Source organism: Pleurodeles waltl, chromosome 1_2 (genome assembly GCF_031143425.1).
Source record: "Pleurodeles waltl isolate 20211129_DDA chromosome 1_2, aPleWal1.hap1.20221129, whole genome shotgun sequence".
NCBI classification, from domain to species: domain Eukaryota; kingdom Metazoa; phylum Chordata; class Amphibia; order Caudata; family Salamandridae; genus Pleurodeles; species Pleurodeles waltl.
Window position 1 is genome coordinate 1,026,467,637 of NC_090437.1, and position 22,728 is coordinate 1,026,490,364.

General features: G+C 43.9%; 1 protein-coding gene across 2 annotated transcripts in view; it reads right to left on the reverse strand.

Moving 5' to 3' along the window:
• KLHL5 (kelch like family member 5) overlaps positions 1-22,728 on the reverse strand; it is a 439,436-nt gene that overhangs the window by 214,542 nt on the left and 202,166 nt on the right. For both annotated transcript variants that reach the window (XM_069202095.1, XM_069202090.1), the window contains one exon: positions 14,268-14,404. In XM_069202095.1, coding sequence (XP_069058196.1) covers positions 14,268-14,404 — 137 coding nt within the window. The remainder of the gene's footprint in view (positions 1-14,267; positions 14,405-22,728) is intronic.

Genomic DNA, 22,728 nt, shown 5'->3' on the forward strand with positions numbered 1-22,728 from the left:
CCAATTTATAAAAAATAGGCTGAATTTTTATAATAATTTAGATACTAGAACAGAAAAATATTCACCAGAGGGTTCAAGAGATATATATCTTACAAGAAATAATAAATCAGTGTAATTTCACTCAACCGCGAACAAGCCTTGACAAAGTCAACAAACTGGACATTTAAAACTTTTTCAAGGAAAGGTAACTGTCAATGCGGCCGGTTAGCAGTACTTGGGGTGACCAACTCCAGCTGGAAGCCAATTAGGGGGGCCGTCAAGGTCCTCAAGAACAGTCACCTTCACAGTGGAGCAGTGAAGGCACTTCAACAGTTCCAGGCACTTTATCCATGTTCAACTGTCTCCTATGAAATGGTCCTGATGCAAGGGATGAAGGATGGTGAAGATTCTCTAAGGATGCTGTGGATGCAACTCAGTCAACAGAGGTCTTCCTGCAAGGATTCCTTGGTCCATGAAGGTGGTCTGGGGCCCTGGTTGGAGGGTCAACATCCCACAAAGTCGTCTCCGATCAAGCCGAAGTCCAGTTGCCACTGGACTACCAGTCGCCCATTGTAGTGGTCACAGGTCCGTCTTGAGTCGATAACTCACCTTTTGAGGGTCCCAGTAACTCTGACAGCACTCCCAGGTTCAGTGAACTTACGTGCAAATCTGAGCGTCGGGTCTTGGTCCTCGGTGCTGCACATCGGCAGTGGTAGCGGCTTGAAGACTTCGGGCTACTAACTTGTCCTAGCAGGTTTCTTAAGCTGTTGCGTCTCTGTGCTGCGAGCAGGAGGCCAATCAGTTGGCCCTTGGAGTTCTCTTGGCTTGACTAGGCTTTAGAGAAGACTTCTTCTTGAGCAGGACACGGCATGCACAGTCCCTCTCTTTGCTAGCCAGCAGGTGCGGCCCTCCTCTGTGCAGTCTTTCTTCGCTGGTCCCTCAGTGCAGCAGGGCAGTCCTTCTTTGGTCCTTCTTCCGAGTCGGTAGAGATCTGAAGTTTGGGTAGCAGGGGTGCCCCTCTTTTTCTTGGGGAATACGCTCAGGGAAGGATGTGGTTGAAAGCCAATGGACTACCAGATTCTCTCCCACCTAGTGACCACTTCCTATGGAGTGTGGCATCTAGTTGTCCTAGGATGCACCATTCTACTCACTCCCAATATGGCAAGACCCCTTTCTCAGTGTGCAGACCTACCTTGTCCACCCCGCAGTGTAGCTACTTCAGAGCTACATGTCTCTGGGAAAACTGGTTTAGCAACTGGTTTCCCCTCTGTGCTCCCCATGCCATACTGTCTACCTCAATATTGGGGCAGCCTTCTCCCCCCGGTGTCCCACATCTGCTCTTCAGAGGCGGCTTCATCTTTGAAGCCTGCCTTTTGGAGCTAACAACTAAGTAGCTTCCTGCAGGAGGGTGGTGACACCTCTCTGGCCTGCAATCCCTAATTGTTCTCCTTCCTGAGAGTCGTTGGCACATCTCTTCAGGAGGGCAAAAAACTGTCTCGTGGAGAAGGCTTCATGTGTGCACAAGGAAGGACAGGAGTTTTAAAGGCAACGAAGTGGCAGCTTGTCTGAAGCTGCATACTACAACAAGTTACATACATTTCGACTTCAGATACAAACAAATTGTTTGATACCTTTGATTGCCCATTATGGTTGTACCTTTTAGGAGTTAACACAGCTGAGGGGTCAGCGTGTAACCCTGTACTCGTCAATTGGGCGACCAAGTCTTTCAACAGTACAACAGTTGTTTCTCGTGTTTTACTGTTAGGCCTTGTAAAACACATGTCCTGCCTGCGCCATATGCGGCCTGCCAGAGGGGTGACCTAGACACATGTACAGGAAAAGCGCTGGCTTTTCCATTGCTTTCAATGGCAAAGTTGGGCCAGCAGTGCAGAACTGCTCTACCATGCCTACAGTGGTGGACTGGGGGACCCGTTTTACTCAAGGGACCTCCAGGGAGGCACAATCAGTGCTGCAAGCCCTGGGGTACCTCCTTAAGTTACCTGTAAGTCTTTAGTAAATGGTACCCTAGTACCTAGGAATGTACGTTAGCCATTTTCAATTGGTTAGAACTAATTCAACAGAGACTTTAGGGTCAGGGAACAGAAACTGAGGTCTGATTAGCTGGCCTGCAGTGGTAAATTAGGTCACAGAAAGACCTTCTGAATAAATGCACAACTTGGTTGCAGCATCAGTCAGAAAACTTGGCATTGTATATGCAGTGACACAAGGCTGCTTATCGTGATCAACGTTTATTTCAACCCAGGGAAAAATCTGTTTTCATTTTTTCATTTCAAAACTTGAAATAATCATGAACAACCCCATGAAGGATCACAAAACACATCATATGATAATAACCGGGGACTTTAACTCAAACCTTTTCCATATGGATATTACACAAGATAATGGCATAGTTCAAAATGAAGTATGGAACATTCCAGTTCAGGCAGTCCCAGCCACTAGGTGATATAGCTCACAATGTACTTGCCTAGTCTAGCTTCTATCTACATTTGAATTGTGTGTACTACGCAGATGTTTCCCAGGGGAGAGGCACCTCGTCCGGACACACATTGCAAAATTACACCACTGTAATGCAAAGCAGCCTTATTAGCCTTATTCAGACTCATCACTTCAGGACTGAAGACCGGGAAAAGAGTGACTACAACTCACGGTCTATAACTATGATCTTTGAGCACAACACTCATGATCCAGCCAACATATTCATCTCCAACTTAAAAAAAAAAAAAAAAAAAAAAAAAGAAAACAGAAAATACAAAATGACTGCAATGGTAAATTAGGTCACAGGAAGACATTCTGGATAAATACACAATCCAGATGGAGGAATATTTAATCACCAGGCTCAATATAATCTTGGACTTATACAATATTGCAAGGCACTTCTGAATCAATACGGTTGAGTCAAAACTGCCACTCACTACTTCACAGCTAAGGGGAAAGACCCACCTCTCCCCCCGCACCCCCCCCCCCCCCCCCTTGGGTGTCGAAACAACTCCACACATTGACGAAAGAGTTAAACAGAGAGTACTGCCAATTAAAAAACAACCACACTGACAAAACACAGTTAGCCAAGGGTTGGAAGCTTCGAAAGCTTTATTTTTTTTTAAAGCAACTCAGCAGGGCAAAAGCACACATACTGATATCTGCTGGGCAAAACTGCTCCACACCTGCAAAACGGGTATTAGCACAGTTTTCTGGAAAACAATTAACAGAATTAACAAGGACCGTACTGTTGCAAACATACCTGAGGGGGCCTGGGTACAGGACCTAATGTCGCTTTATCAAAGCAACCCAGTGCTGCTAACACAAAAAGCCGGATGCAATGACGACTGTGCAGAGGTTCAGCAAGAGGAACAGCTGCAGGAGCCAACAAATTCTCCTGCGCTCCTCTGCATACCAGGGACTGCAAGAGCAAAAACACGCCGCCTAGAATTTGTAGTAAAAAACTTTGGCAGAGCTAATGGCGTGCCTCCTTTTAATGGCCTTCCACCAGCCCTCTTCAGATTGAACAGTGACGTTTGGGCAAACAAAAACGTTTAACCTTGTACGGTGCGGTGAGTCTGCAACAAACCACACCGAACTCATGACGTGGAAGCATAATACATTCAATCTTCAAAGGAAGGGAAAGGAGCGAGACGCCTATTATCGACTGATTGCATTTCTTGAAGTGGAATCGAAATACTTTGCCAGCCGGGTACTACAAGCTTTGTCTCAAATTGGTTTCTGCGCAGGGCAGGGCACCCTATCTAACTTAGCTGTCTTAGTGGTCAGTATGGATAAAGTGAATAATGGAAAATCCACTTTACATGCCTGCTTAATTGACTTTAAGGCTGCATTTGACAGGGTATCACGCAACCTCTTCTGGAAAAAAATATGAACAGCCGGATTCTGTCAACATTATTTAAGGTCATTCAACTTTTACATACTAGTTAGTACCTGTCTGTATGTGACGATTGAGGACGGCACAGAACTCTCCCACAAGATCTATACTACAGATGGGTTGAAGTAGGGGTGTGTTCTTGCACTCATGCTGTGTAACATCTAAATTTCGCCCCTTTCCAGCGATCTTGATTCAATAAACGCCTACCCACCGAAACTCGGGATCGTGCCCTCACCCATATTCTTCCTATGTGCCAATGTTCTGCTAATAATGAGTCAGGGCCCCGTGGGCTTGCAGCGTCGTTTGAAAGTACTCTCCACCTATATGTTATGGAACAAACTGGAAACTTTGTGAATTTCTCAAAAAAGACAAGAGCAAAAGGCTCTTGGTTTATCAACGGCACACAGAAAGACTGAGACACAATACAAATGCATGAGGGTAACATTCGACACAAGGGGCTCTAAGTCACACCTATAAGCAATGAAACACAAGGCTGACGCCCCCACAGTGGAATTCATGACCCTTTCAAGGTCATGTTAAGGCCTGATTATGGAGCCACTGCATAAGGCAACGTCCACCAAATGTCTCCCAATGATCACATACGATTGTGGAATTATTTTGGATAAAGCTGAAAGGTGGTTAAACCAATCACTGGCCAAAGCACACAGGACCATGCATCGGCTACTAAATCACACCTCACAGGCTCAGCTCCCTTAGAAACTTGGACTGGTCAAGAAATCTTGGGTGATCAGACACTCCCATCTCAAGATGTGCCATAAATTCAGGCTTGCAGACGAAAATTTGTTAGCATTACATGCCTGGCAGGAATAAACATTTTCAATCCTAGGTCTAAATATAGTCGGGCACTGTATGGAGCAGTATAATTATTACAAAATGCTAACTTGCAGGATACCAGGGTGTCACCACCCATATTTAAGAAACAACTTAACGTCATAAAAATCTGCTCCCTGCAAGAGGGCAATTCAACCTTAGCAAACAGTTTTAACGCGTGGCAGGTTATTATTAATTCCTATAGTTATCTCAAGCCTCAGCGCTATTTTGACCAAGAGTACTTGTGTTACACGAAGCTCCAGTTTATGCAAGGTAGGCTAAACATCTATCTAGCCCTGAATGCAATACCCTCCTGGGTAAACACTGCCAACAGAGAATCCTGCAGGTTGTGTCTCTCCGGGAAATAAACTATGATTCATATCTTTTGTATCTGCTTCGCCTTGCTATCTGAAGGAAGAGAGCTGCTAAGAGCGATTTTTAACCAAAAAACAGATAGGATCATGCAGACAAGCTCTTATCAGAACACTGAACACCAGGCACAATCAATTAAACGTGCAGCTTGTCAAATTCCTATCAACTTTCAGTGCAAAGGTAAAAACCATTGCGAAAAAACATTACCAACAGAAGATAGGTTGTCGGAAAAGAGACCATATAGATATGCACTTTAGATCCCATTAGTCGGATAGCGAAGAGATAACACGGACATGTTCAGTTTTATTAGTTTGTGCCTTGAATGTCCGCAGGAAAAGAGACTACATAGATATGCAGTCCCTTTACTAGTCATTAGCCGGCTGGCAAAGAGATTATGTAGATGTGTTCAGTCGTTTTTGCTTCATTAGTGTGTTTTGCCTTACAGCTTTATCATTTTCACAAATTTGCACCTGACTTTACTATTTGACTTTAGAATTTGTGCTATGTTTTAATAGAGAAATTGTGGGAATGTGTAATGTGTTTTTAATCAACCATGCACTTTTTTAAATAAAAAAAATGGTGGACAATTCATCGGCCATTCACTGAGGGAAAAACCTGTCAACCAAACTCTAAATAGGGCCCTACGTTTTTTTCATGACTGTTCAGCCACTTACACGTACAAATAGCTTTGTGAATTGGACTCTTTTTTTTTTGACAATGTGCTAGAAAAACCAGTGAAAACAGTACTCCATGTTAGGCAGAAACCCATAGAAAGCATCTTCCTAAGATGCCTGATACTACTGGAAAATTATTTCTGTGACAAACATACTCAGTCAAGGCTTAAATATCAGTGACCCAAATTGTGAGCAAATCAAATTATTTTCTTGACGAGGAACATTTGCTTAAACAGTTTCTAAGATTTCATTGACCCAAATTGTGAGCAAATCAAATTATTTTGTTTACAGTAAGTATTTGCAGAACCTTTCAACTTATTATGCTGTTTCCATTTAAGTCACATGTTCGCCAGGCTGTATCACCACAAGATGAGTATATGTGTTTTCTACAGAGACACCCATCTCACAAAATCTAGCCCGACAAGCAGGGCCACACGAGTTCCAAGAGGTATTAAGCTTTCTAAAACACAAGCTATCTGCAGATTGCTTTCTCTTTACTGCCTTTCATCTTTTGATATTATTTTCTCCTTCTGACAACATTTTCCTAGATATACAAATTTCACTTACTAATCCTTTTCCACCTCAAGTCAAATTTTGTTTTTGTACTATTTCTTGGTTTGTCTTCAAACATTGACATTCACTCCATTTTCTGTCCGTTATCCCCTACTAAGCATTTAGGCCCTCACTATGACCCAGGCGGTCTATTGACCGCCAGGGCCACAGTGGCGGTTTCACCGCTGACTGGCTGGCAGTGAAGACCGCCACAGTACGAGTGTGGATGGTTGGCCTCTGCCAGTCTGCCACTTCACCGCTCAGACCACCCAGGCAGTTGGACCCGCCGGGCCGGAGAGGAGCATCTCCGACCTGGCGGTCCAATGAAGACCGCCGGCAGTACTATGAGCCAGCCTTCTACCAGGGTTTCTGAATCAGTAGCATTGTCATGAACACTGCAAGCACTGGAGGTCTGCTGGCGCCCGCAGCTTTGGCGGTCTTTCAAAAAGACCGCCAAAGTCATAATGAGGGCCTAATGAGGGCCTTAGTGTGATTATTTTCAAGCATCATATTATCTTCCATTGCTTGTTATGGGTTTCTGTGCTACTGACATGTTTCACCTTATACCATATCTTCACACAAGGTTCATTTGTTTTGTAAAACGCTTTGGCAAAAGCACTTTCTAAATTCTTACAAGTTATGTTAAAGATTTTCTAAAGTGCAACAAATACCCGGAGGCGTCTTGGCGCTTCAGCTAAAATGAAGTAAAGCAGGAAAATATAGGCAGATCTGAACAGCCAGGTCTTTAGTTGCTTATGAAACTGTAATAGCTTTGGAGCATTATTGATATCCAGAGGCAGTGCACTCCAAGTTTTGACAGCCCCAAGAAAGAAACTCCTGCCTCCCGAAGTGGCTCGCTTAAACTTAGGGACAGCATTGAGATTAGCTTTCACTGACCTGAGCGACCTGCCTGGAGAATACACAGTAAATCCACTGCACAGAAACTCTTGTCCCATACCATGGAGAGCCTTATAAGTGTTACAAAGTGCTTTGAACCTGATTCTTTGCCGCATGGGTGGCCAATGCAGCTCTTTGATGTCCTTCGTCACCAAGCTATATTTAGGAAGCTTCAGAAGGAGCCTAGCGACTGCATTCTGAAACATTTGAAGTCTGTTCAAGACATATTGGTGGGCATTTAGGTAGAGACTGTTGCAATAGTCCACTCTAGTCAGGACTAACACAGAGGCCAGAGTCTTTTGCAAGTGGGAGGGGATGTAAGGAAAGATTGTTTTCAACAATTCAAGCATTAGGAACACAGAGGACACTGTAGCACTAACTTGATCCTGATAGCTGAGCTTACCGTCACTAAGAAAGCCTGGATAACGGGCCTTCTTCATCAGGGTGGGGTGGGGACTCATGCCAGAAGGAGAACAGGACGGGGACCAAAAGGACAGATGAAGCCCAAACAGAATGACCTTAGTATTATCAGAATTCAGATCAAACTATTACTTTCCCTCCTATGATCAACCGCCTACATGCAATCACAAAGTGTGGGGTCAAGGCTGCTGTCATCCTTGGCTAGAGAAACCACAATCTGGGTGTTTTCTGCATAGGAAGTTAAAGAAAAGCCAAACGAGCGAAACAGGTTAGCCAGCGGGGTAACGTAAACATTAAATAGGGTCGGGCTCAATGAGAACCCTGTGGGACCCCACAAAGAGAAGAAAACGGGCCAGAAGTTAGGGTACCCATTCTTACGATATGTTCACGGCCCTCAATAAATTATTTAAGCAAGTTCAGGGCTAGGGCGATGACGCCAATAGTAGCCAGGCGGTCGAGTAACTTGAGATGGCAGACAGTGTCCAAGGCCACCGAGAGATCTAATAGGAGGAGCACCGCACTCTTCTCTTGGTCAAGTACTGATCACAGATCCTCAGTGGCTCATGCCCGGACTGGTGTGGTCTGGGCAAGGCAGGTGCAGATGGGCTTGCCTTTGGCGCACCAGCAGTACACCCACTGCGTGTGTCCGCTGTGCAGACATGTGTTAGGAGCTCTGAAAATGCCCTCCATCCAAGAAGGGGGGGTGCCCGGGAGTGTGGTTCATTGTGCAGTGTAACCCGTCAACTAAAAAGTATTGGGCAACACAAAACTAAACTGGGGTCCAGCAACCCCTGTAATCCGGCGGCAGGCTCCCCTCCACCTTAATTACTACTGGTAAAATAAAGCAAAATAAAACAACAGAGTGAACAGAAAACACATAAAACCAATTAAAACAAAGGAACAAAGCCTTGGGTTTGCGACAAGGCAAGGGAGCCAGGCACCTCCCACAAAGCTGGCAGAACTGTTGAACTGTCTACAAAGAAAGGAAATGGAATATTTATCACAGACTCTGTATCAGCTGCACGGTCGCACGTTAGGAACTCTGAAATAGCCCTCCATCCAAGAAGGGGGAGTGACCTTAGCAGATACGTGGCAATCTCACCACTCCAATGTCCACAGAGGCCACTCATGAATTAATCTCTTCCTCATCACATCAATTTTGGAGGAGACTGTAATCTCTGTGGTGACTGAAAAACAAACTCCTATTAGACTGCTCATCTGCAGCCTCAACAACAGAAGTCTATCTCTGCCCACCTCCCTCACCCCCAGACACTGGAAACTGAGTGAGGAGGTGTCCAGGAATCTAGCTTTCCAGGGCAGTGTCAACAACATCAAAGAGCACTACTCCAATGCCAATGTAAATCCCAAGATTAATTGGGATACTAAAATTCAGGCAAGAACATCACCTAGATGTCCTCACTGTTCAAGGAAGCTAATTTTAAGTGAATAGCTTTAGAGACCCAGCTTAGTGGCCCGGAAGCTAGTAGACAAAAATAAATTGTCTTGCTTAAAACCTACAATGCCCTTGTAGAGAAAGTCATGAGATTAAGACTATCCTAATGAAAGAACACAAACATTTGTGTAACAAAATATGGTACTGTGAGAGGGATGACGAGATGAACAAATTGCAGGCCCGCAAGAACCAGATACCGTAACAGAAATGAGACTCATGCCACCATGCATTACATTTACTTCCACAAACAGGCATTTTTCCAGAGTACATCAAGAGTTGCCTAGACCAAAGAGAAAGACTGCATATTTGGGAAGTGTTGTCTTTCCCACACTCAATGCTGCCTGAATTGACACTACAGAAGAACCTCTCACCAAAGAAAAGGTGAAAGAGGTGATGGAGGTGAAAACAAAGTCCCTGTTGGCATGGCAGTGTTTTCTATTAGACTTCCAGCGTCTTACCAAATCCCTCATTAAATAAACTGGAAAGTGTTTCTCCAGTCAGGAGAAGCCATGTACAGTGATCTTAACGCTAATAGTAAAACCAAACAAAAGATGTATGCCACAGGTGATATTCCCCAGCCAGGTAGCCTTCATCAGACAAAGGCAAGTGGGTAAAGATGGCAGGATGGTGCTGAATGCTCTTAGCATCAAAACATGGAACAAAACCCGAATGGTTGTTCTTTTTGCTGAACGCAGAAATCACCTGATAAAGTAGACAGGGCCAATCTCAAGCTGGAGATGTTAAGGGCAGGCCAGGGACCCAGATATATTAAGCTCATTCTGGACAGCTTTGACTGACATTCACCAGGATAAAATATCTCAAGTTTGATTGTCCTTTTTCAAGGTTCAAGACAAGGGTGCTCTCTCTTTCATCTGTTGTTTGCTCATACTGTGGTGCTCCTTTACAGCACATGGATAACAACAAGACAATTTTAGGGGTTTATCTGAATAAAAGACAATAAAAAATACATTCAAAAAGTGGCTATCTGGTCATCTGCCTCAATAGATTTTTGTTACAAAAAAAGACTTTGATCAAAACAATATTCCTAGCTTGCTGAATTTTCTCAAGTATCACCTGACTCAGTGAGGCAAATTCAAAATATTTTGGTCTGACTGGTTAAACTGTTTCAAGATAAGCTTCTAACTGCATCTTCTTAATGTGGCTCACACCACCCTACTTAGATAAGCTACAGACACTCATGAATATCCAGTGTAGGCTTCTCAGTTTTATTTGGCAGGGCAAACCACTGAGAAGGGTGCAGAATGCAATCTGCAGACCAGTACATGGCAGGGGGTTTGGAATACAAGATACCAGGAGGTATATAGGAGGGGTATGTGGGAGGTACATCATCACAGGTCAACCCATATCTGCACTTGAGTAGATGGTAACCCCTACACTCAAGTAATGGCTCTTTCTGGAACAGGAGAATTGCATTACTTTCCTCTGTAAATCACTATTGCTGCAACCTACATGACTACAAGTATGGCAATCTTCTGAAATTCATTCATATCTGATTATAGTATCGTATGAAGCCAGTGAGAGTTTGTGAACTGGTCACAATTTCCTCTACATGCATCCCAGTACTAACAAAAATCTGACATTATATCTGTGTAAATGCTTTCCACTGAGGGCGCAGAGACACATCTCATATTCTGTGTTTTGACTAAACTCTATTATAGAGGAATTTCAATGGGCTTTGCTTCTTCTGAAGACGATTTTGGCCTATTAGAAAGGGATACATTTTATTACATTCAGCTGGGCCACTGTCTGGTTCAGGATAGGATCAAGCCAGAGAGCAAGAAAAACCTCACCTCACTGAGCAGGTTTTTGCCTAGAGATCCACTTAGTTCCTGGCCCACACTCACCTTATGTCTAGCACTATTAATTTGATCTCCTCCAGCGACAGGCAATTATATGACATCTTGGATGATTAATTTATCCTAGGAAATTTTAGGTGAATCTTAATGAAACATATGTTCTAGCTTTAGTCCTCAATCTGCTCCTCCTAACAAAAGGGGAGTGCCTCCAAAATGTGATATTTTTTGCACTTACACTTACAAGACTGGGCTCCATATATCAGTACCTCACCTCCTCCTACTGAAGATGGCAACAGTAGGAGATTATGACTTATGGTTGGTGCACGTACAGTGTTATGGTTACCACTAGAAGGAAATTCTAGTAACATAAAAATCATCACAAATATGGGAGACATTTTCAGGTTTACCTCAAGAGTCACATATAAATCACATTTGAAATAAAAAAAAACTGTTGTTAAAAATGTGGAAGGGATTCTTTGTGACTGTATTTATGAAGGAAAGATATATGTAGAAAAGTAATTAAAAGTCTCAGGGACCATACGTTTTGGTCGGATATTGGTGGTGCAGGGAACCCAAATAATCTTTACTTCCCAATCATAACTGTACAGATATTATTCACTATAGGCAGCATTCTTGCCTTGCCTTATAAACATGTGTAGCGTTATCTTGCAACATTTGACAGCAAATGTCCATTTCCGTCTTGGGCCTTATGCTTCATTCTTAACTCCAGCCTCAGTCTGTTGGACTGTGAGAGCTTGGAGATGCTTGCGGTGTCTACTAAGAGGGAACATGTGTAGGCTTAAAAAGTGTCTTGGCCACTAAAGTCCCAAGTATTGGCAAGGTGGCATAATATGGTTCAACCCAGCCAGCAAAGATACTGTGCAGTGGGCATGATTTGAAGACTATAGACAAGAAAGCACATAAGACCCCTTTTCTCCCTGAAAGGAGGGGGTGGGCACAATCAAAAGACCAAATAAAGTAGGCTCAGGCAAGGGATGCACACTGCTGACCAAAGTTAACTGCTGACCGCGAGGCAGAGGGAGGATTAAAGAACTAGCCCATGTCACCAGAGCCAGAAATTGAAGTAGGTTAAGCAGCTCCAGTACTCAACAGAAGGGAGATGTAAAACATAGCGTCTAATGGATATCGGTGGGACGAAAGTGTTGTAAGGCAAAAGCAGTATAGAGGGACTAATTCAGTCAATTGAGCAGTTCAGGATTCTCTGGAAAGCCTTTCACCATGTTGGACACCATACATGCTGAGAAGGAAATCTGTACAGATGCAAAACAAAGCTTTAGAAACAAATATCACGATGTGCCAAAAAATATATAAAATAAAATGAAGACAGGATGACAGGACAAGACTAGCCTTTCAGTACCTAGAAGAACATAGGATGAAGAACCATTCAGATGTGCAAGATTCCATTAAGGTATTACAGCTTGAACAAAACGTCCAGTATTTAGATTTGACTAGACACACATCTTTAGCCAGGTTCTAAACAATTCCACAGTCCTACAGTGTTCACCAGAGGCTTAACTGCCATCACAGGGGCGGGAGAGCAGTGACAGAGAAGTGCAAGGTGGTGTGGCAGCAGACGTCAGAATGACAGTGGCTGTCAAGGTAGTAGGCCATCATTAAGGGACAACTATGCAGTCCAGAATCTGACAAATCTGTGTGATGTGGAAGAAGGCCACAGCTGCCTACTGTCAAACTCTACGTTAAATAATAAAGATCAAAAACAATATGAGATGTTCACACCATGGAAAGAAAAATATAGGTAAGCACACCAAATTCTAATACAGGCGCTACATCTTAATACAAATCGGGAAACACAGAGATACATGCAGCATCATCATGGTCCAAGAGGCACACCTCAAAAGCCCGAAAATAACGCAATGTAACACTTTCTCTGGTATGCCAAGTAAAGTACAAGGGACAGATCTTCCAACAGTAAAGAGGAAATGGCTAAGTTCATAGAAGATTCTCAGTAAGTTCCAACTAAAAGTACCATGTAACAATTCTAAAAAATAAAAAAAACAACAAAAAAAAAAGAGCAATGGTTCAAAGGGGTTATGTACAGTGCAACGGTAACTTTTGAGTGAATTCTACAAATCATAAAGGATGATAAAGAAAGCATACAAAGTAGTTCCCTATCACTCCCTCATATATGTTGGATTCCTTGATCACCAAGTACAGGAGAAAAGAATCTGAAGAAATAAAGATAGATTTGACAAAGGCTTTGAATACAGCGACCTCAGTATCACAATAGTATTACAGCATGATAAATAATAATATTGTGACTATCATTATTTATTGGGTGTGATAAATAACACCAGTTATAGTTTCCCCAATAAAAAGCTTAGTGCAACAATCTCTGCATGGCCTTGAATTTACTACCCCCACAAATCCATACAAGAATACCAACTTAATTTTTAACCTCCAGTTTCAAATTCCTTCACACTTATAGAACATTTTAAAACTTCAGAACATTTTAAAATTTCAATTTTACTTCTCTATTTATTTATATTTAAGTAATTTGATTATATCATTTTATTTAATTTTCTAAGCAGTTGCAGGACCCCTGAGTAGGCATTGTGGACTCCCAGGGTCCATGAACCACCAGTTAAGAACCGCTGCCATAAAGCGACTGTATACATAACTGACACAATTTTTTTTTTTTTTTAGAACCCAGGAAACACTAGGGAATTAATGGGCTCCTTCCAAAAGAAAGGGGGTATGTTGCATTCGTAGACCAAATTGTTAGACTGAAGGTGATGAAGCAGGAAGCATGTTTTTAAGACATACATGTTATAGATACAGGATGATCTACAAATGGTCAAGTTTACATCTCTCATGATTCTGAGTTAGATCTTAGTATCTTGTGTGCTCCATTCATAAACCCTCTAACAAGGGATGGGTTAAAGTGTAATTTTTGTCCTCCTGGAACACATAATTTTCATAAAAGCTAAGCAAGTTAAAAGAAACAGATTTTGCCATTAGTCCATGGGGGAAATGTATGTAAAAACATTCTACTAAGACAAAAGGCACATGAGAAGCTGGTGAGAGACAGATTGAAGTAGAAATGCCGCCTAGTCACAGCAACATCAGCTTCACAGTTCCTGCAAGAAACCATTTTCAGCTCAGACCAGTTTTACACGGCAGGAAAACAGGAATTATGTGAGATTTCCTCGCATAATAAAAATGTTGACCTGGACCTACCATCACAAAGAACTGTGGACTTACAACAATCTAAGTCTACATGTAACGCAGACTGAAGAGAAGGGATACGAATTGGCCCTCTGACACCTATTGCTCTCATCTAAAATTTAAAATGCGTTTCAGTGCCACTTTTACCCTAGAGAAGCCCCAAACATTACCTGTATATGCATATTGAACTAATGCCCAGAGTGCACTTGGCTCCACGCCTTCCATCTTGATTTCTTCCTGCCTTGCTTCCCTCACATCATTAGTAAACATGGCAGCAAAGTAGTCCGAGACAGAGGAAAGCACCAACCTGGAAGGACACAAGGGAGAGAAAAACCATCATCTTTCACTGTGCAGGCACTCAGTAATGAATTTTTCACTTCATGTCCTCTGAAGGCGCACTGTGCAGAGGAAAGTATTTTACATTTGACAAACGGTTTCATGGCTCAGTTCTTTCCCATGAATAATGAATGACCGACACTAAAAGTACATTTTACACCGAAGGCATAAATATCACTTCAGCACCCAATGATTTTTCCTAATTTCATACTTAAAATTGATCAATGAAAATGTGCAGCAATAACACGATAAAAGAAATCCTTCTCTCGTCCGTTTTACAAGGACAAGTTTATAAAATATGAGCTTCTACACATACATCAGTCTGCTGTAGGAGAAGTGAGGTCGCCTCCCACTCAGGAACAGTTAAAGAAAGGTTCAGCCTCGCTAGAAACAGTAATCTACGTATAACACGCGTTTGTAGCATATTCTGTACGCTCATTTTACCCATGCTGAGAAACGTTTACCTCACAATTCACATTCAATGGCAACAATAATATTATTAATCGATTACACTAAAGTACCTATTACAGAAAGCAAAGGGAGGAAAAAAGGAAGGACATTCCGCGCTCAAGGAAACAGGGAAAGGAGGTGGAATGATGGAGAGGGTCGCCAGGGTACTCCAAGGATCGTGGAGGGGCAGAAAGTGACGTAAAAGTACAGAGTTCCTATGCTACAGATCTCTCTGCGGAATGATATGGAAGTGGTCCAAGGTTCTGTTAACCTCATCACATTTCATGAACGATGAATGTCCTGTCGCTCTTAACAGTCAATATATTCCGTTAGTGTCTTCTATGGCCTTATACTCTCAATTACTAAATAAAACAGTGGCAGAATGTCACACTACTTCCATATTCTTCCCTGAATTCGAGGGTGTCCCTATTTCTGACCCACTGAGTTTCCTGCATTAGAGGTGTCCCAACTACAGTTATGAGTTTTTTGGCCAAATATTTTGTGTATTTGTGTCGGGTCCCATGTCATATTAGCAATTTCCTATAGGAGCTCCTATATTTGTCTAAAGACACAACCTATCCATAATAATGTACACCGCCCTTTCAATTTTCATCATCATTGTTATCCATTCCTCTTTAGTGGATAATGACAGCGCTAATGAGGTCGACAACCACCTGTGTTTATGTCAGTCCTACAGGTGGGTCCTTCTGAGATATCCGTTTCCTTGATTAATAATACTACACATACTCCTGCCAATAGCAATTGGACTTTATGACAATCCCATAAAACTGTGTGCTAAATCATATCTGGGCTGGATGCATCTCAATCAATTAGAATGATTAAGAAGGCCTGCTCTGCCAAGTCTGAACGGTGTCTTGAACCAATTACTCAGCATTTTAAAATTGGAACATTTTAGCCTGGCTTCTCTTAAATATCTATCCAGTCTTCCACTGTTTAGTCTTGCTGCGGCAGTGCCTGTCAGTATTTTCTTTAATATTTTTCAGTTTCTTTATCGACGTATTGCCCTATGAATATTCTGTATGAGCCTGATTTTAAGCCCTTGTATTGACTCCTAAGTGCTAGGTATTGTTAGATAGTTGTGAGAAAGTGGATTATTAGGCTGGATGGATCAGAGTCCATCACAAGTAATAATGTCACTGTTCTTGTTAGGTCAAGTAAAGTTTTAAGCAATTACATTTTTATGTTACCATACTTCTTGTTCCCCAATCATGACTTTTTCATTCTACCCCTCCAATTCAAACATTATGTGTTCTACTGAATGTAAATGCCTGTGGTAGGGTCTGTCTGTCCTTAACGTTTTCATCCAGAGGACACTTTGTTTTTTTCAGTCCATATTTCCCATGTTAGTTCGGATCACTGATATTTCTTTCAACATGGTGTTCAGGGAAAGGTCAGGCGTGACTGAAGGAGACACTACAGCTGACCTACTTCCACCTGTCATGTACTCTGAAAACAGAAGCTATAAAGCAGGTTTCATCAAGGACATCGGACATGCCACTTGGCTTTTGTAGGTATTGTCTTGGAGTATAGCAGGCCACTGCAGCACCAATGTGCCTTCTAACAGTTACAATTTATGTTCAATATGCTTTTCTATGTAGCTGGTTCACTGAAAGCTGCAAGTCTGCCTCAGTGCTTCTTTTCCTTCTCCAGTGCTCTCCCCTCCACAGTGGATCACTGAGCACAGATACCCAAACCTTCACATGGACTTCAGAAAACCAGGTGGTAAATTTTTCTTAATTAGTCCACTCTGGTAAGCCTATGCTCCCACACAAAGAACTCTATATTTAACTGAATGAATGGTACATAATGGCCCCTTATGTACACTTTGGGTTTGGGCTGCAATTTTTCACATCCAGCCTTGCAGTTCCATTGTTATGGGTGCTGAATCCTCCTCAATCAACAGTGTTTCATTACTTTAGTTTGATTCTGGAATTATTCTGGACAGGCGGATTTAATTTGTGAATACTGCTGTGTTGTCTCAAACGAGGACAAGTCACTTCTCATCTTTCACTAGGTCCAACTGACTTTCACGCCCCTTCACGGTGACTACATTGACTTGCACCTTTGTACTACTCCTCTGGGTTTTGGGCGTTCCGAGCTTTGGTCACAGTGCACCCACTGTAAGTGTGCTGTACTATCCTCTTCTTTGCTGTTGGTGCTGATCTTAGATGCCGCAGTCCTCCCTCATTCACTTTTGCAGCCTTAGGCCTACAGCATAAAATTTGTAAATGGTAGGGGTAAGAGGGCACTCTGTCCTTCAACGTCCATGGTCACTGCCAAGGACAATTTCTATTAGTGACCATCACCATGTATAAATAATTGCTTTCTGTTGCAACAGTTAGGCGTTATTATAATGTCAATACTTTATGGTGCTGGTATGGGCTCTGGGTTGTGCTGCGTAGGAGAGCTTCTTCCAAGGGTAGTCAAACCCCCACCTCCTAGGAAATGCATATTTAGTTGCATCTATGTACTTAGTATGTAGAGAAACTGAGGCATAGGAGTGTCTTTTTCAAGATTAGTCCTGATTTCAAGGCTTCAAACAGTTGATCCGAGTCTGACAACTCCAACTTCCACACATTTAACTTCGAGATCCTTCCCTTGCTGTCATGTGAGGTGACAGGATGTTTCGGCAAACAGAATACTTGAACTACACCAGCGACATATATGAAGAACCAAGGTCAATGTCTGATTTCATCCTTGGTTAAGAATGATAGAAGTGCAGCACTACGTTCCTCATATTTATGTACACCCTATATGCGATTTTTCATTGTGCCACCTAAGCTATGGAACTCTCTCTATCCAGATCTTCATTCAATGCTATCTTGATTAGCCTCTGTCATGCATAACTTAAGGGCTGGAAGAGAAAACACAACTAAGACCTGCTCATCGGTACCATGGAAGAGCATCATCACACCCAGTGCCCTTATGATATGATAGCGCTAGAGTTATTTAAAGGCTTCAGTCAAGATTGGCAATAGTGGAGGAACACCAAGCGGCAGATATGAAAGAAGTAAGCAGTCAAATCTATGGGTTAGAGCCTCGATATATACAGGCAGTTGTTAACTGACTGCTTTTGCCATTCAACAAATGGAAAGGGCAATGATAGTTCCACAGGTCAACCTTGAATAAATGTTTGAAACACCCGGCTTCCGCATATCTGATGGGTTTTTGTTTTTTCAACATGATGGGTATCTACCAGGATGGATTTGACATCCTAGGAATGCCATCCATTTAGAAAAAGAGGATGATCGAAAAGTCGATTGAGAATATTCTACCAAAACAGACTTCCAGAGTTTCTATTCTCCAGAATCACATAAACCTTTCAAATAATCTCCCAGAGAAGGACTTCTAAAGAAGATAATATGCAGTTGGGGCCAACATTTGTTCTTAGACTGCCCAGGGGGACCTCCCTCCCTGAGGATCTGTTGCTCGGCCTGAGCCAAAGACAACTCAAAGCACAGTTCTGTCTGGAAGTTCAGCATTCTACGGGACATCTCCATTATTGTAGACAGTTGGTACACACTGGCAGTATTCTGGAGTGCAGACAAGGGAGTGGCATGGAGATCACCGCCAAGCTGTACAGTTTTGTCCCACGTTAACATACTGCAGCCAGACTATTGAGCTGCAACATGGTCGAGAAGTGGTGGAGGCACAGGATCAGATCCTTTCACTTAGCTCATTTTTTTATCAGCTTTGTTATGTTTGCATTCTATTTTGCTAGCCCTCAGTTACTTAAGCTTAACTTTAGCCTGTTCAATTAATTCTGTTTCTTCACAAGTAGAAAAGCCTGTGAAGGAAGTTGGCTCTGTATGTGCTATTTCAAAGTAAGGAATAGCATGCACAGAGTCCAAGGGTTCCCCTTAGAGGTAAAATAGTGGTAAAAATAGATAATACTAATGCTCTATTTTGTGGTAGTGTGGTCGAGCAGTAGGCTTATCCAAGGAGTAGTGTTAAGCATTTGTTGTACATACACATAGACAATAAATGAGGTACACACACTCAGAGACAAATCCAGCCAATAGGTTTTGTTATAGAAAAATATATTTTCTTAGTTTATTTTAAGAACCACAGGTTCAAACTTAACATGTAATATCTTGTTTGAAAGGTATTGCAGGTAAGTACATTAGGAACTTTGAATCATTTCAATTGCATGTATACTTTTCAAGTTATTCACAAATAGCTACTTTAAAAGTGGACACTTAGTGCAATTTTCACAGTTCCTGGGGGAGGTAAGTTTTTGTTAGTTTTACCAGGTAAGTAAGACACTTACAGGGTTCAGTTCTTGGTCCAAGGTAGCCCACCGTTGGGGGTTCAGAGCAACCCCAAAGTTACCACACCAGCAGCTCAGGGCCGGTCAGGTGCAGAGTTCAAAGTGGTGCCCAAAACTCATAGGCTTCAATGGAGAGAAGGGGGTGCCCCGGTTCCGGTCTGCTTGCAGGTAAGTACCCGCGTCTTCGGAGGGCAGACCAGGGGGGTTTTGTAGGGCACCGGGGGGGAAACCAAGCCCACACAGAAATTTCACCCTCAGCGGCGCGGGGGCGGCCGGGTGCAGTGTTAGAACAAGCGTCGGGTTCGCAATGGAAGTCAATGAGAGATCACGGGATCTCTTCAGCGCTGCAGGCAGGCAAGGGGGGGCTTCCTCGGGGAAACCTCCACTTGGGCAAGGGAGAGGGACTCCTGGGGGTCACTTCTGCAGTGAAAGTCCGGTCCTTCAGGTCCTGGGGGCTGCGGGTGCAGGGTCTTTTCCAGGCGTCGGGACTTAGGTTTCAGAGAGTCGCGGTCAGGGGAAGCCTCGGGATTCCCTCTGCAGGCGGCGCTGTGGGGGCTCAGGGGGGACAGGTTTTGGTACTCACAGTCGTAGAGTAGTCCGGGGGTCCTCCCTGAGGTGTTGGTTCTCCACCAGTCGAGTCGGGGTCGCCGGGTGCAGTGTTGCAAGTCTCACGCTTCTTGCGGGGAGTTGCAGGGTTCTTTAAAGCTGCTTCTTGAAACAAAGTTGCAGTCTTTTTGGAGCAGGTCCGCTGTCCTCGGGAGTTTCTTGTCGTCGTCTAAGCAGGGCAGTCCTCAGAGGATTCAGAGGTCGCTGGTCCCTTTGGAAGGCGTCGCTGGAGCAGAGTTCTTTGGAAGGCAGGAGACAGGCCGGTGAGTTTCTGGAGCCAAGGCAGTTGTTCTCTTCTGGTCTTCCTCTGCAGGGGTTTTCAGCTAGGCAGTCCTTCTTCTTGTTGTTGCAGGAATCTAATTTTCTAGGGTTCAGGGTAGCCCTTAAATACTAAATTTAAGGGCGTGTTTAGGTCTGGGGGGTTAGTAGCCAATGGCTACTAGCCCTGAGGGTGGGTACACCCTCTTTGTGCCTCCTCCCAAGGGGAGGGGGTCGCAATCCTAACCCTATTGGGGGAATCCTCCATCTGCAAGATGGAGGATTTCTAAAAGTTAGAGTCACCTCAGCTCAGGACACCTTAGGGGCTGTCCTGACTGGCCAGTGACTCCTCCTTGTTATTCTCATTATTTTCTCCGGCCTTGCCGCCAAAAGTGGGGGCCGGGGCCGGAGGGGGCGGGCAACTCCACTAGCTGGAGTGTCCTGCGGTGCTGTGACAAAGGGGTGAGCCTTTGAGGCTCACCGCCAGGTGTTACAGCTCCTGCCTGGGGGAGGTGTTAGCATCTCCACCCAGTGCAGGCTTTGTTACTGGCCTCAGAGTGACAAAGGCACTCTCCCCATGGGGCCAGCAAAATGTCTCTAGTGTGGCAGGCTGCTGGAACTAGTCAGCCTACACAGATAGTCGGTTAAGTTTCAGGGGGCACCTCTAAGGTGCCCTCTGGGGTGTATTTTGCAATAAAATGTACACTGGCATCAGTGTGCATTTATTGTGCTGAGAAGTTTGATACCAAACTTCCCAGTTTTCAGTGTAGCCATTATGGTGCTGTGGAGTTCGTGTAAAGCAGACTCCCAGACCATATACTCTTATGGCTACCCTGCACTTACAATGTCTAAGGTTTTGCTTAGACACTGTAGGGGTACAGTGCTCATGCACTGGTACCCTCACCTAGGGTATAGTGCACCCTGCCTTAGGGCTGTAAGGCCTGCTAGAGGGGTGTCTTACCTATACTGCATAGGCAGTGAGAGGCTGGCATGGCACCCTGAGGGGAGTGCCATGTCGACTTACTCGTTTTGTCCTCACTAGCACACACAAGCTGGCAAGCAGTGTGTCTGTGCTGAGTGGTGAGAGGTCTCCAGGGTGGCATAAGACATGCTGCAGCCCTTAGAGACCTTCCTTGGCATCAGGGCCCTTGGTACTAGAAGTACCAGTTACAAGGGACTTATCTGGATGCCAGGGTCTGCCAATTGTGGATACAAAAGTACAGGTTAGGGAAAGAACACTGGTGCTGGGGCCTGGTTAGCAGGCCTCAGCACACTTTCAATTGTAAACATAGCATCAGCAAAGGCAAAAAGTCAGGGGGCAACCATGCCAAGGAGGCATTTCCTTACAGCCTGCTATTTCCCCATTCCATGGCTTTTAAGAAATATGACTTGAAAGATGATTTTGGCAGTGCTGAGGTGCGGTACGCCATGCTTGGCCCTGTGGGGTACGCATCAGTGGACAGCAACTGTCTTTCCAAAGCACTTCTTAGCTATAATATCGACTGAAGCGTGGGATTGCTATGTGGTATGAATTTTGTGAATCATCACAGATTCCACAACTTTCCCTCACAGACGTTTGCAGGGCATTCTGCATAAGACGGCATAGTGGCTTTCCTGGTTGCAGGATGATTCATACTCAAACTGTGTGGCCATTCACCACAGCAGTTGTGAGGAAATTGTGATTCTCCACCTCTCTGCCAGCCCATATGTCAAATCAACGCCCATAAGAATCCATATGTACTCTTGCATGCTTTAGGGCTGGGATGTTCAATGCACCAGGGGCGCATAAAGACTGTTGAGGCTCTGTGGCTGGGATGCAGTCAGTGAAAGACGGTCTCCACTGATTTTATTTTTAATATATTCATGGCCTCCAGTGGGCTTTCTGCCCCCAGTGATGGGTGATTAGGTGTAAATCCTCCAATATCACCCCCTACAGGACAGAAAAACAAACACTGCTGGGGCTTTCTGGGACGGAGGAATGGGCCAGTGCAAGCTGGCCTTCACCCCATTCATTTTAATAAAATAAATAAAAAATATGTGGGTGCAATGGCCTTTGGGTCACTGATGGGCAGATTGGGGGTAAATCACCTCAATAGGCCTCACAGAGAGCAGAAAGTCTTTACAGCTCGTATGGGTTGTGGGTAAGGCCTGCTACCTGGGAGGGCTGCCCCCACACCGCCTTTTTTTCTTTAATACTTTCCCTAGATTATAGAAGTCTTTCTCTCCTGTGGGTGCAGACTGGGGGTAACCAAGCAATCTTCCACCAAAAGGTGCAGAAAGACTGCTGGGGCACTTTTGTGGTGGGTGGCATGGCCCAATATCTGGGTGGACAACCTGGTCCCCACCCCTTTCATTTTCATTTTTAAATATTATTCCTAGAGACTACTGGGCTTTCTGCCACCAAATCGAGTAACCCTCCCAATGTGCACCATGGCTTGGTGGCCCGCCCCAATCCCTCTTTTTTCCTTAAAGTAGTTTTCTCATGTATCTAGGGCATTCCTCCCCTTGGAGGGAGGAGGGGGGCTTGAAAACAACTGCTGGGCCCATTATGTGGTGGGGACACAACCTGATGCCTGGGCGGGGATCCCCTACAAATTTCCCTTGGTGTTAAGTGGGCTTTCTAAGTTATGCTGGTACTTCCTCTTTCAAATTAAAGAAGTGCAGGGTCTCAGCAACTGACAGTATGTGCC